Below are 14441 nucleotides of genomic sequence, written 5' to 3' on the forward strand. Positions count from 1 at the left end.
AACGCAAACTTTATCGTATGGTATTAAAGTTCAAATTGACTTTTAAGTATTATCACAAATCTTTTGTATGGGAGTATAGAAAAGTGTTGTTTTTAGACTTTTTCAGGAAATTTAATTTTTTTTTTTTTAGAATTTTTCTCTCCGTAAGAACCATCCTCGTACTTCAAGGAACATTTTAAAAAAAGAATTAGCGAAATCGGTCCAACCGTTCTCGAGTTTTGCGCTTAGCAACACATTTTGCGATTCATTTTTATATATAAGATATATACGAAACTAAATTTGGAAGGAGAAGGAGGTTGGAAGTTTGTATGAAAATCCTATGTTTTTGAAGTAAGAGACTTGAAATTTAAAATGTATGGTCTATAGATGGTGAGAAGATGTCCAAATAATGTATCTTTAGAAACCAACTCCCTTTTGGGATTAAAACGGGAGATGGTAGGTTGACTCACTCATCACGAAATCTCCAAAACTATAACACCTACATACTTGAAATTTGGCAAGTAGATTTTGTATAGGACGTAAACATCCGCTAAGAACGAAATTTACGAAACTCGACACCTAAGAGGATAAAACGGGGGTCGGAAGTTTGTATGAAAGTCCTATGTTTTTGAAGTACGAGACTTGCAATTTAAAATGTATATACTCTATAGATGGTGAGAAGGTGTTAAAATAATGTATCCTTATAAACCAACTCTCTTTTGGGGTTAAAACGGGGTTAGGTAGGTTGACTCACTCATCACGAAATCTTTGAAACTATAACAGCTACAAACTTGAAATTTGGCCGGTAGGTTCTTTATAGGGCGTAGACATCTGTTAAGAACGGATTTTACGAAACTCGACTCCTGAGGGGATTAAACTGGGGTTGGAAGTTTATATGAAAGTCCTATGTTTTTTAAGTAAGATACTTGAAATTTAAAATGTATGATCTATAGATGGTGAGGAGGTGTCCAAGTAATGCACCGTAATCTAGAGATATAAAAGGGAAAGGTCACTAACTCACTCGTAACGAGAACTCAAAAACCGCTGAATGGTCCATCCATCCAGGACTGACAAAGATGAAATTTGGCAGGGAGGTAGATTATAGTTAGTAGACGTCCGCTAAGAACGGATTTTGCCATATTCTACCGCTAAGGGGGTTTAATTGGGGTTGGTAGTTTGTATGAAACATATACAGCAGGGTCGGTCGGTTTAAAGGAAAATAGCCACGTTTGCAACCCTATGTGTTCAAGAAACATTTATATTGATCACTTATAAGTAGTACAAAAAAATATATTTCATACAATATCTAACCTTTACGTTACTAGGATAATTTATTACTAGGATATTTTATCTACCCCTGTCGTCACGGAGTCACGGAGGAGCGTGCGTTACGCTATTCCGTGGCATATATTTACGTTGAACCATATTAAAAACTAAATTGCATGCAGTATATTTGAAACATATTTACACTACAATACTATATTATTACTACATTATTTCATACCACAAATTCTGATAAATTCAACGAACCGCTTCACGCGGACGTAGTTGCGGGCAACAATTAGTGTATTATAAAACAAAGACCCCAAAAATGCATGTGATCGATTCCTTCAAAATCTACTGAACGGATTTTCGTGCGGTTTCACCAACGGAGAGAGGGTTTCAAGAGGAAGGTTTACGGAATGGTTAAGCCGATTTTGATGAGAGTTTCACTGGAAGTTTGCTGGGAAAACTTTGTGATACACTGATTTCAACGCGGGCTTAACCGCGGGCACAGCTAGTATAAATACATTATTGACATACTAGCTGACCCCGCAAACGTTGTTTTGCCATATATGTTATTAACCCCGTTAGTCACCCTAACCATATGCTATAAATAAAAATCAGTCATAACTGTTTTAATTATTTTATTTATCATGAATGGTAATTATATCACACACAACCAACCTTATTTATCATAGAAATGAACAACAGGTGCTTTTAAAATAATTGATTAATTTAGGACATTTTACGGCCCTGTACATTTGAAGGCAGTTTACGGCTAAAATAGGCCTATTAAGTACCACTTTTTTTGTATTATAATCAAAGCTGAGGGTTTTAGAAAGTTTTTAAAATTACTAAAAAGTCATGAAACTTTTTCGTTTTTTTTAATTAAAAGTTTAAAATTGAACTCCGACTCGTTCAAACCCAAATTATTTATTTTCGATCTGAATTTTTAATAACTTTTATTAATAGTAGGAAGCTAGGTATTTTATTTGTGAGAGTACAACTCATAAGGACTAAGACGCAAAAAATAAAAATAAAGAAAATGGCTTAATTCATAACGAAAAAAAATTTTTTTTTAGTTAGGTCGAAAATTTTTAAAAATATGAAAAAAAATTATATCTCCTAAACTACAAAAAATCGCAGAACATACATGGGGTATTTCCGAATACCTCCAGATGTCAGCAATCCAAAAAAAAATTTCGTCACCACATTTGACGTTTGACGTCACCCATTGGACCACCCTGTATATATATATATATTGTCTGGAAGAAGTCGCTCTGTTAGCGATAACACCGCCTTTAGCCCTCAGTCGAATTTTCTCCTATGTCAGGGGTCCGGAAACACACAAAATAGACAAGCACAAACGCCCAGACCACGACATACATCTATATGACCGATACAAATGTCAGCTAATGCAACAGCCAGTGCTGTGATCGCTGCGTTCTGTGTACACAAGGAGGAAGGTTTAAGGAATATTATTATTAGTACCCGGGTGACCGAGCTAAGCTCGGTATTTTTAGTAAATCGTGTTTTTTGGAAATCATAAAGTATAAATTAATACGAATTACATATTGATAAAATATAAATAATATTTTTCGATTTTACCGACATAATAACAAAAAATAAGAACAGTATATTTAAATAAAAAATAACGAGTGCAATTAGAAAAAGAAAAAGAAAAAATAATTGATCAGGGACATGGGGATTTGAACCACGATCTTCTCGGTTGATCCCGAGCGGCCGATTTCCCATTGAGCTATTGCAACTACATTGACTTATGCGAAATTTACCTTCGTATTCTAACGATATTTTTTTCAATTCCTAAAAACAGGGATAAAACGACATTTCCTGAAAATGAATCCTAGCTAGATAGATTTATCTCCCCCGAAACCCCCTAAATACTAAATTTTATGAAAATCGTTGGAGTCGTTTCCGAGATTCAGATTCTATATATATATACAAGAATTGCTCGTTTAATAGTATAAATTATTATTATAAAATCCCTCGGGAAAAGATTTTTATAAAATTATTAAATAAATAAACATTAAATGAGGAAAAAAATAAAAAAAAAATAACACACAGCGAGACATACTGTGAATTAAAACAACTTCTAAAATATTATTACATATAAATAATTGAATCCATTTGATAACAAATATTTATAATTATGTACATTAAATAGTTTGCTTAAGGCATTAAAATTAAAGTAACTGATATAATCTTAATAATTAGTGATATCTTCGCAATGAATACTGTATTTTGTTGGATTATATGTATTCGTCATAGATTAACACGCTTACAGTTATTTGAGGTTAAAACGCTTAAATGTTATCTTCTTGACTTGCGATTTAGCGTAAATTTGGGGTTTATACGTGTAAATACAATAGGTAGGTGTGTAATTTTTACGATTGAGGAGTACTGGGACAGCAAAAAATTGTACACTGATTAACCCAGACTATAAATTGTTAATTCGAATTCCACGCTAACAGTATCAAAGTAAATACAAGAGTAGTCGGTTCTAAAATATCATAAGGTAACCAGTAATTTTTAATTAAATATTTTATAAGTTATTAATTTAAATGATTTGTCTTTAACGAATCACTATATATTTATGTTACTGTTTCTGCTATAATTAACTGTTGTCGTGTCTGTAATTAACAATTACTCTTAGAGACGATACTACATTAATTAAGATTATCATTGGCGTAGTTTAGAAAATATAGTTACGTGGTCCACTGATTAGAACATGTAGATGGTACCTACCAAGCTTTCATATACCCAAATATAAATTGTTCTAGTATTTGGTGATGACCAAAACCTGAATATTTCGGGAGAAATTCTGAGACATTAGTTAATCCACAACAGAGGAACGAGGTGGATTATGTTCCAATTTATTTCCTTTATACAAGTGATCTTTATTTTTTAGTGAGACATAACCGAGATTAAAGAGGTTGTAATATTTTAAGGTTGCTATTTAATTTGGTTTAATATAATATTTTTTTTTTATTTTCATTTTTCAGCAGATACGACCTTACGAACTAAATATGTAGATCGATAATTTATAAAAAATATAATTAATATACAATTTGATGTTCGATATATACTATTATAATACACAAATAAATATTTAATCAGATTTAAAATTTATTTTTATTTACGTAAAGAAAAAATTTCAGATGTTTTACTTCAGCGTTTGGGCGTTGGTTTTAGTAGTATGTGGCGTGTATGGAGAAGAACTACAGCAAGTTCAGACAGCAGCACCTGCCATTAACCCCTATTACCCAAATCGAAATCCACAGATTTCTGGATACAATCCAAATTATAAAACAAATGACAACCAGGTTCCCATTTTGAGTTACTCCAGCAATCAAGCCAACGATGGCAGCTATTCGTTTAGGTATTTACGTAAAATTTTATTTTCTGTATGTCTATATTAAAGAGGAGTGGTCTCTTTATTGCTCATTAAATTATTATGTGAGCTAAAAGTTTTATTTACGTGTAATTTTCGGTTGACATCACATAAATTTTGATCAAATCATCATTCATCATCATCATTTCAGCCTAACACAGTCCACTGTTGGACATAGGCCTCCACAAGTTTACGCCAAAAATGGCGTGAACTCATGTATTTTACCCACAGTTACCACGCTGGGCAGGCGGGTTGGTGACCGCAGGGCTGACTTTGTCGCACCGAAGACGCTGCTGCCCGCCTTCGGCCTGTGTATTTCAAAGCCAATTGATTGAAGCAAATTGATCAAATAAGCAGATTTTATTACAAAGTTGCGCTTAAATCATGCATAGCCGGAAAAAATCAAATCGATTTCAAAAATTTCAAACGGTGTAATAAAAAATTAAAGAAAACCGTTAAACTTTAATTATAAAAATCGCGAAAGTAGAGAGAGACAGAAAGAAGAATTAATGTTTACAAAATTTTCGTTGATTCATTACTCACGTCCATTGATTTTTTATGTATTATGTAATTAAACATATTTAACTACTTATAATTTGTGTCATTGCGATTATTTCAGTTTTTCTACTGCTGATGGTAAGCAAGCTCAAGAAACTGGCTATTTGAAGGACGGATATATCAACAACGCGGGAGAAACACAAGGCATTCAAGTAATAACTTATTTTACTTTTTTACTTTTATAAAGTTGTACTCTCAAATACATTTCAAGATTTCAATACAAAATAATGAAAATGATAAATAATGAAATAAATATAAATTGCTTAAAATAATAACAAATCAATAACAGCAATCTTTAAATGATAAAACACTCTACTTTGAGGTTTAACTATTTAAAATTAATCACTAGGTTAAAGAAGGGAGCTACAGCTACATATCTCCTGAGGGAACCTCTATTGAACAGACTTACGTGGCAGATGAAAAAGGTATTAACATGTTAAAATTATCTTTATAGAGATAATTTACTTATATTACAAATTGAAAATATATATTTTTTATTTTTAAGTAATACAATTGCATACATTTTTTTTAACTACGGGACATCACCCAGGAGTAACATAGACAATAATACGTGCAAATATTTTTGGGTAGCCAAGCAATTATAAACGGTCAAAGGGAATGTAACTAGATTTATGATTAAAATGTTAACTAATTACGTTTTATTTGATGTCATTCTATTTGGTTTTAAACATAAAATATACATGTAATGCTGTAAAAATAAAATGACGTTGATAATTAGAAACAAATGACGAATTTTTAAGATTTACATATATTGTTGTATAAAGGTTTATACATTTTTACAGGATTTAGACCTGGGGCTGTCCAATTTTCAACTGATGGAAGAGGTGCCGTACCAACACCCTTGGCTAGCGGTCTCAGAGGAACACCTTACAACCCTGGCTACAACCTTTACGACCCTTTTAACCGTAACCGTTACTTAGGACAACAAAACAATTTCAAGCCTTATGATCCTAGATATCCATATGATTCTAGAAATCAATATGATTCTAGATATCAATTTAATCCCAGATATCCTAATAACCAACGGTATAATCCCTACAACCCTTACAGAGCTGGATTATATAACAATGTTTTTAACCAATAAAATAAAAGAATTTAAACATGCTTAAAGAAACACCACTTAAATTTTATTTATGCTGGTCATGTATTCATTAGTAAATAAACGAGTTAAGAACAAATTAATTTTTTATTTCTTTTTTATTAATGAGTTTTACATAAACAAGACATATGAACTGTTTAATTAACTTACAAAATTATTTGCCTTCTGTAGAATAATTTGGTGGAATTTAAATTTTATTTTGTTGGCTAAATTCACACTACATTAATTTTGATTCGTGTTCTACTCGTAAATCAAATAAATATACACAGACTTTAAATGAACTGATATTGTGATTCTTGTTTTAGGAGTTAGTGTGCCAAGTTTTGGTTTGCAATTTAAGCTCAAGATTTGGATTGGCTATTTATTTTCCAACGAAGTAAATATAAAAGTAAGTAAATGGAGTACAACCAGTAACTACAGTAACTTGCAATTATAATATAGCCTGTACGTAAAAAATAGCCTGGTCAAATTTTGAGCTTATTGCATCCCGAATGGAAACAAAACTTTGAACCCACATTGATATCGATTCTTTTGTCGGTAGTGCTGAGAATTTTGAATTTTTATGACATTTATATACAGTTATCTATATACAAATAAATAAAACTGGAGTGTCTGTTTGTAATATTAATTGCTTACCATCAGGTGAGCCGTACGCTTGTTTGCCGATCTAATTATATATTGAAAAAAGTTAGTAGACATCCAATGAGAACGGATTTTGCGACTTAATTTTATTTACCCTTGCTCCGTGGGGTCCTAGCACTATAAGGTTTTTTAAGGAAATAGCAAAAAGGTTATTCGACATCACAGGAGACCGAAGAGCTGGCGCTACTTCGGACAAAGATTTAGTCTAGCTATTCAAAGGTGGTACGCTGCCAGTATCTTCGGAACCTTGACTAAGGTTTTTAGTTTTAGGTTAATTGTTATAGTATATATTTTTAGATATTGTTACAAATAAATAATATAATTGTTTATATGATATAAAAGCTTGTCGTGAAATTTAAAATTTAAGTACATGAAATAACTTCATCTAATTCGTTATAATTTTAAAGTTTTTATACTAAGTAAATACGAATATATGAATTATACGACAAGTTTTTTTATCATATAAATTGTAGTACCTGGGTGACCGAGCTCCGCTCGGTATTTTTAGTAAATCGTGAAGAATTAGTAGTAGACGAGAGAGTTAAAATGATTCGCTGCCGGTTTGGATGAAGTCTTTTTTAACCGACTTCAAAAAAAGGAGGAGGTTACTCAATTCGGCTGAAGGAAACTCAATATATATATATCGCACCTTCGGTGCAACAAAGTCACAATTCAGGACACTTTTTTTGTTATGTCTTTTATTAGGACTTTTTGATAATTTAATATAAGATTTTTAAACTATAGCAAAGAAAGTAAACTATTAATTTTATAAAGATTTCAAACCTACCATAAATAATAATCCAGAAATGAGGAACTAAAAGCGAAAAAAAAAAATTAAAAGTCCTCTCCTGTAAAATTAAGAAATGAGCTGTTGTGACTTTGTTGCACCGAAGTTGCGATATATATATATATCACTACATAGTATAAAACAAAGTCGCTTTCTCTGTCCCTATGTATGCTTAAATCTTTAAAACTTCGCAACGGATTTTGATGCGGTTTTTTTTAATAGATAGAGTGATTGAAGAGGAAGGTTTATACCTATAAATAACATTCATTAAATAGTGGAGATATACTGTTATTTTTGAGGTTTCTATTGTGATGTCGTAAATAATTACAATTTTTCCGCTTACATTGCAAACGCAGCCTGAACCCTACGAGATTTATCAAAATAATGTACTAAGTATTATACACATTGAATAGTTCTACAGAAAACTCCGCTATGGTATATATGTCTATCTCTTATGAATATCCCACAATTACATTTTTTTGTCATTTACTTTTTACTACAAATAATGGCTAATTTTCAAAGCGATTTTAATCAATACAGCATTAATCCTTATCTAATTAAATACCTTAAATACATTGTTGATTTAATATAGATCTATATGGCCCTTTACAGTATATGATATTATAGATTTAAAAATTGCGGTACGTAGCGTTTGCGGCAGTTCCTGCCGGCTTTTACTCTAAAGTTAACGCGTGCGGGCCACGGGCAGTAATGAATAAATCAAAACTACTGGATCGATTTTAATCATTTTTTTTTCAGTGAATGACATAGGCTGTAATTATATTTTATACCCGTGCGAAGCCGGAGCGGGTCGCTAGTATATACATTAATGTATGTTCGGGGATAACTTCGTCGTTTATGAAAAGATTTTGATAATTCTTTTTTTGGTGGAAAGAAGATATCCCTGGTGTGGTAGCATGATAATGAAACCAGGATCTGATGATGGGATCCTAGAGAAATCGAGGGAAACTCTTGAAAATCCACATAACTTTACATTAACTACATAATACTTAACATACTACTGGGTGTACTGAATTTGATGATTTTTAACTTAATCGAAAGCCGATATTTATCATGTGGTCATATTTCATCGAGATCTGATTACAAATTTTGGAGTAATCTTTGATAATGCGTATTTCTCGACTATTTTTCCGTGTACCTACATTGTATTACCTGTCGATGTAATTGAAGTCGATTTTTTTTTCGTTTGCCTGCAAACACAATTACTAATAATGAATTAACACAAAATAAAAATAAAAAATAACGATAAATTAAAAATTGATATAAAATACACAATTACAAGATTGAGAGTAATTGCTTCTCAAAACTGACAGGCGCTCCAATAAATCGTGTTTTTTTGAAAATCATTTTTACGAATTACATATTTTTAAAATATGAATAATATTTTTTTACCGACAATAATAAAAACTATAAATAAAAATAAAAAATCATGAATAAAAAATAATTATAAAATAATAATGATAAAATATGAATAATATTTTTCGATTTTACCGACATAATAATAAAAAATAAGAACTGCCTATTTAAATAAAAAATAAAGAGTGCAATTAGAAAAAGAAAAAGAAAAAATAATTGATCAGGGACATGTGGATTTGAACCATGATCTTCTCGGTTGATCCCGACCGGCCGACTTCTCACCGAGCTATTGCAACTGAATTGACAGACTCGAAATTTACCTTCGTATTCTAACGATATTTTTTTCACTCCCTAAAAACAGGGATAAAACGACATTTTCTAAAAATGAATCCTAGCTAGATGAATTTGTCTCCCCCGAAACCGCCTGTATACTAAATTTGATGAAAATCGTTGGAGCCGTTTCCGAGATTCAGATTATATATATATATATATACAAGAATTGCTCGTTTAATAGTATAAGATAAATGCCGTTATATTGTTGATAGTTAAAGTTTAAAAGGAAAAGTTTATTTTATTCTTTATAGCGCAAACAAACGTCGCGGACGTCAGCTAGCTTAAAATAATAAATAATGCATATTAATAATTGTGATAAATTATTGTTAAACGCATTGTAATTATATTTTACTATTCGCTTTATAACGAGATAAAGCAAAATACTAAATAGATTTGAGAATAAGTGACTTCATTTGAAATTTTCAAGGTCAAGAAGTTGGAATGCTCTATCAATCTGCCCGTTTTTTATCTTTGATAATAATTACTAAGAACGAGTTAAGCCTTTTGTAATACAAAGTTTAAACGTGAATAAGCTTAGGGACAATATTTTTTGTTTATATATGACGGGTCGATGAAGCAAGATCAATAAATTTTTGTTTTAAAAAACCTTGCTGAAGTGTGTCATGCATTCTTGTAACAGGTTTGCGGAGACGTCTTTTTGATGCACCTAAGAGTTAAGGTTAAATTTGCACAAATTTCTTTCATAATATACATGGTTACTAGTAAAATTTTAGTCTTAAATGAAATTATTAGAAGAAAATGAAAACGATATGTGTAGTCCATATTATAAAACTGAAATATTTGATTATTGAAGTAAAATACTTAGAGTAGCCCCTTGGCGTAGATTTTAGTAGCCCTTCTTTCTGTTCCGCCGGTTGCGAGTACGATTCCCGCCTGAGTCTAGGTGTAATATGTGTATAATTTCTATGATATTTATTAAAAAAATACTTAGTTATAACAGTCGTCTGTTACCTGTAAGAAAGTTGAGAGGGAGATATAAGTTAGATGAAGCTAAAGAAGTTTTACTTCAGTCGTGTGGTCTAAAGCACACTCGTTTTTATAGGTTTAACTTGTTTGTCATTACATAGTATAAAACGAAGTCGCTTTCCACTGTCTGTTTGTATAGATCTTTCAAACTACGCAACGGCTTTTGATGCGGTTTTCTTTAGTAAATAGAGTGATTCCAGAGGAAGGTTTATATGCATGCATGCATTATAAAGTAGAGGAACACTGATAGTTTTTGCAACCGTGCGAAGCTGGGGCGGGTCGCTCATAATTTATAAATTGAAAATTCTTTTTGCGTAAAGTTTACCGATCACAGCTAAATAACACTGCTTTCAAGCAGTCTTGTATTCCTGTGCTTAGCAAGGAGACCAGAGCTCCTGGGGATGATTGGCGGTAAGGTAGGCAACGCGTACGACGATCACCATCAGATCGATGGCTCCTAAGTATACTGAGTCAACTAACAACTTTTGATAATTTAATTTTTTAAGATATTAATAACATTTACTTCATTTCCTATCTACCTATGTAACAAAAAAATAAAGTTATTAAAAGTAGAGTTGACTCAGTATACTTAGGAGCCATCGAGATGCACAGTAACCGCTTGTTTGCCGATTTGGTTGTATAAAAAAAATGGCTTAAGCTTTATTTTATCTTTTTGTAGTATATAATATATATTACCTACATTAATTTTATTTTCTAGCCATCGTTAATGTTACACTAGTTGGTGACCAATTAAAAACTTCACACAAATGTATTTTAGTGTGGTTATCGTATATGCAGAAATTTAATCATACCTGTATATTTGCAACTTTTAAGAAATAATTTTAAGACTCACGCACAGGTGTATGATGACAAACGTTTCGTATGGAATTTGATAAGATCAAGATATGACGTATTTTATTGTAGGAACAACAAGATTTACTTTCATTTTTAAGAATTTTCCTCATGAGTCTAGCGTGTGGATTTTTCAAATTTAGAAAAAAGATTTATATTCATTGAAAATTTGTATGTACCTATTTTACTAAACTATAATGAGTAAAATTAAAAATATAGAAATAGAGGAAATCGATTATTTTTATTATTTTTCTTACAAATATCGTTTACTACTATTTTTACGACTATTTTTTATACTATCGTATGTCATAATATCGTAGTCTATAGATAGTTGTAGCATGCAATACTAGGAGCATTGCAACCGTGACGCCAACCCCAACCCCTTACCCTCCCTCGAAGTTCTGGCTTCCTTGCTCACCACATGCTCACCAATTGAAAGCAGTATTATTTGTTATCTTATGTAAGGTTGTAGTACTTCCTTTGTCGCTGGTCCAAGTTTTGAGAAAGATATTTCCTGCTGTGGCATACGTCAATAAAAAAAATAAGGTATGAGATATTTCGTTTAGTTAGCAAAATAAAACTAGCTGTAAGTGTTATCATAAAATTACTAAAGATACTGGAGTCAATCATATAAAATTGAAATAGTTTTTTTTGTGATGCACGGGCTTACTGTTAAGTATGGTCGGTAGGCGTGAAACTGGTGGTAAAAATTATATTAGAGACGAAACATCTGCGTCTGGTAATTTGAAATTAAAGAAAACTTTTCTTCCAAAATTTATATTAGTTATGTAAAAATCAATTTGAGTAAAACTTCTTGCTTTGCTGACATTAAATTTGGCAAGCTAAAGCTCAAACACTAGCTTATTTTGTTTTATAACGTTTAGCTTAAAAAGTGGCATCATAAACTTATGGCTGAAAAGAAGAACATTTTTCGAAATTGGCTCCTAATTGACGAAGATATCTGCGAACAGAAAAACACAACCTGTTCTTTTTTAAGTCAGTTAAAATAGTTTAAAGTTTCTAGGTTCAAAATAATATGTTTCATTCAAACTATCGTTATATATTTTATTCATTTGGAAATGGCATTTCTACAAAATCCTTAATTATTATTATGAAGAAATACCTAGGTTAGGTAAAGGGTCATATTGTGTAATATTCGTGTGTACTTCGCGAATTATCCACTCTAGACATATTACTTTATAAAAATAATTGTTCTGTGGTAAGAAATGATCGAGTGTCATTGGTAACTTAATAACCGGAGTACTATGATAATATTTTTAAATGGGACATTTTTGCACGTAACCGCTTAATAGGGACGTCTCGCGGTACTTATCCTTTGTCAAGAACTGTCATAAAATATGAGCGGTGAATCTGTGCCGGTGCGTAATGCAAAAAATCATATAAATACGTGGGATTACTCTTTAGTGCATCATTCCTTTCTTTACTTTTTGTTAGTTTCAACTTGTTCTTGACTTGGGTCCAACATGAAGTATTTTGTAAGTTTTTAAATTAGCCATATTTTTTCTTGTATTTTTATATATGGGCTATATTAAAAACATATGCTTAAAATCATTACATCACTAAGAAAACAACTTTGTACATTCTTATTCTTTGCTTAAATTAATAATCTCAATTAACTCATTAAAACGAATTAAATTTTTAGCTCACATCGATATTAGTTATTGGTGTAGTGGCTGCAGATATAAATAGCATACAGCCTTTACTTTATCAACAACAACAGCAGCAACTTTATACAACTGAGCCCATTCCCATCATTCGACAAGAGCATGTCATCAACCCAGATGGATCTTACAAATGGAAGTTAGTATGAAAATTGCTAATTTTATAAATATAAATATAATATGGTTCATCATATTTTTAAAGAAAAAAGTCAGCACAATATATAAGTTGTATTGCATACATCTATTTTTTAAAAATATATTTGATTTTTTTGTTCGTTTAGCTCTAGGCACTAAGTTATTGAAATTAAAATACGTATCTTTTTTGGTAATCTAAGACAATCCCTTTTAATACACCCCAATACGTATCGTTTTAAAGACACTTCAATTTACTTCTGCTTTGTCCGATAGTGTTTGTTTGTCTTTCATTACTGTCATTTTTTAGCTGAGAAAATAATAAATAATTGCGTTAACAGTACTAAGCTTAAGTGCTGTTAATACAATTCCTAAGGATACAGAAACAATGAAAAATACTAGTTACTTTTTTTTCTTAGTTTATAGTAATTGTCGACTTATATGAAATTTATATTTATATGTTTGGTGAACATTATTTTCAGTTATGAAACTGGAAATGGAATCAGCGCTGAAGAGGCGGGTTATATTAAGAATCTAGGTATTCCTGAACAAGAGGTTCAAAGTGCTCAGGGGCAGTATAAATACACAGCTCCAGATGGGCAGGTAGGTATTAATTATAATATTCTCAAAAATAGTAACATGGATCTATAAATATAAAATGTATAAAAATGTGGGTTCCCTTTTTTATTTTTTTGTTGTAATTAGAATTTACGAGAAGAGAAGTAAACCTGCATAAAAATCTTAACAGTAAAAAAAAAATGTTTAGACAGCTTAATCATTTATAGTTTGAGAGTGTAAAAAGTAAACGCCTGTTTAAAAAATATCAAGCATTTCGTTTGTTGTGTTAATTTGCTTCTACTCTTTGATGCCTTTATGATTTAACTCTTATATTTATTTAGGTGTTAGTTTATAGTGTCGATAAAAAAAAAAAACGTTAAAAATATTTGAACTACTCTATTTTTATGATTTTGACAGGTTATCCAAATACAGTACATCGCTGATGAAAATGGTTTCCAACCTCAAGGGTCGCATCTGCCTACGCCGCCTCCGATTCCAGTGGAAATTCAAAAAGCACTTGATCATCTTGCTACCCTCCCCCCACAAGTACCGGAACAAAATCAACACAAACTTATTTGATTAAATAGTATATAATATATTTAAATTGATGTAAAAATGGAAAAAATATAAACACAGCTTTTTGTCTTACTTTTAAGATTATTATAGTTATGTAATTTATTAAATAATTGAAATTTATAAAACAAGTCAATTAAACTATAAGGTTCAAATTTTGTTTTATTTCATACGTAATCTTTAGTT

General features: G+C 31.1%; 1 protein-coding gene across 1 annotated transcript; it reads left to right on the plus strand.

Annotated features, from left to right (window-relative positions):
• Nucleotides 1-4421: 4421 nt before the first annotated feature.
• LOC123654568 lies at nucleotides 4422-14261 on the plus strand. The gene is made up of 9 exons (XM_045590468.1): nucleotides 4422-4642; nucleotides 5274-5364; nucleotides 5562-5637; nucleotides 6016-6302; nucleotides 7796-7824; nucleotides 12030-12049; nucleotides 13002-13131; nucleotides 13607-13727; nucleotides 14100-14261. Exons 1-9 carry the CDS (start codon nucleotides 4422-4424, stop codon nucleotides 14259-14261), a joined length of 1137 nt encoding a protein of 378 aa, XP_045446424.1.
• The last annotated feature ends 180 nt before the right edge of the window (nucleotides 14262-14441 follow it).

This window comes from Melitaea cinxia, chromosome 6 (genome assembly GCF_905220565.1).
Source record: "Melitaea cinxia chromosome 6, ilMelCinx1.1, whole genome shotgun sequence".
Classification (NCBI taxonomy): domain Eukaryota; kingdom Metazoa; phylum Arthropoda; class Insecta; order Lepidoptera; family Nymphalidae; genus Melitaea; species Melitaea cinxia.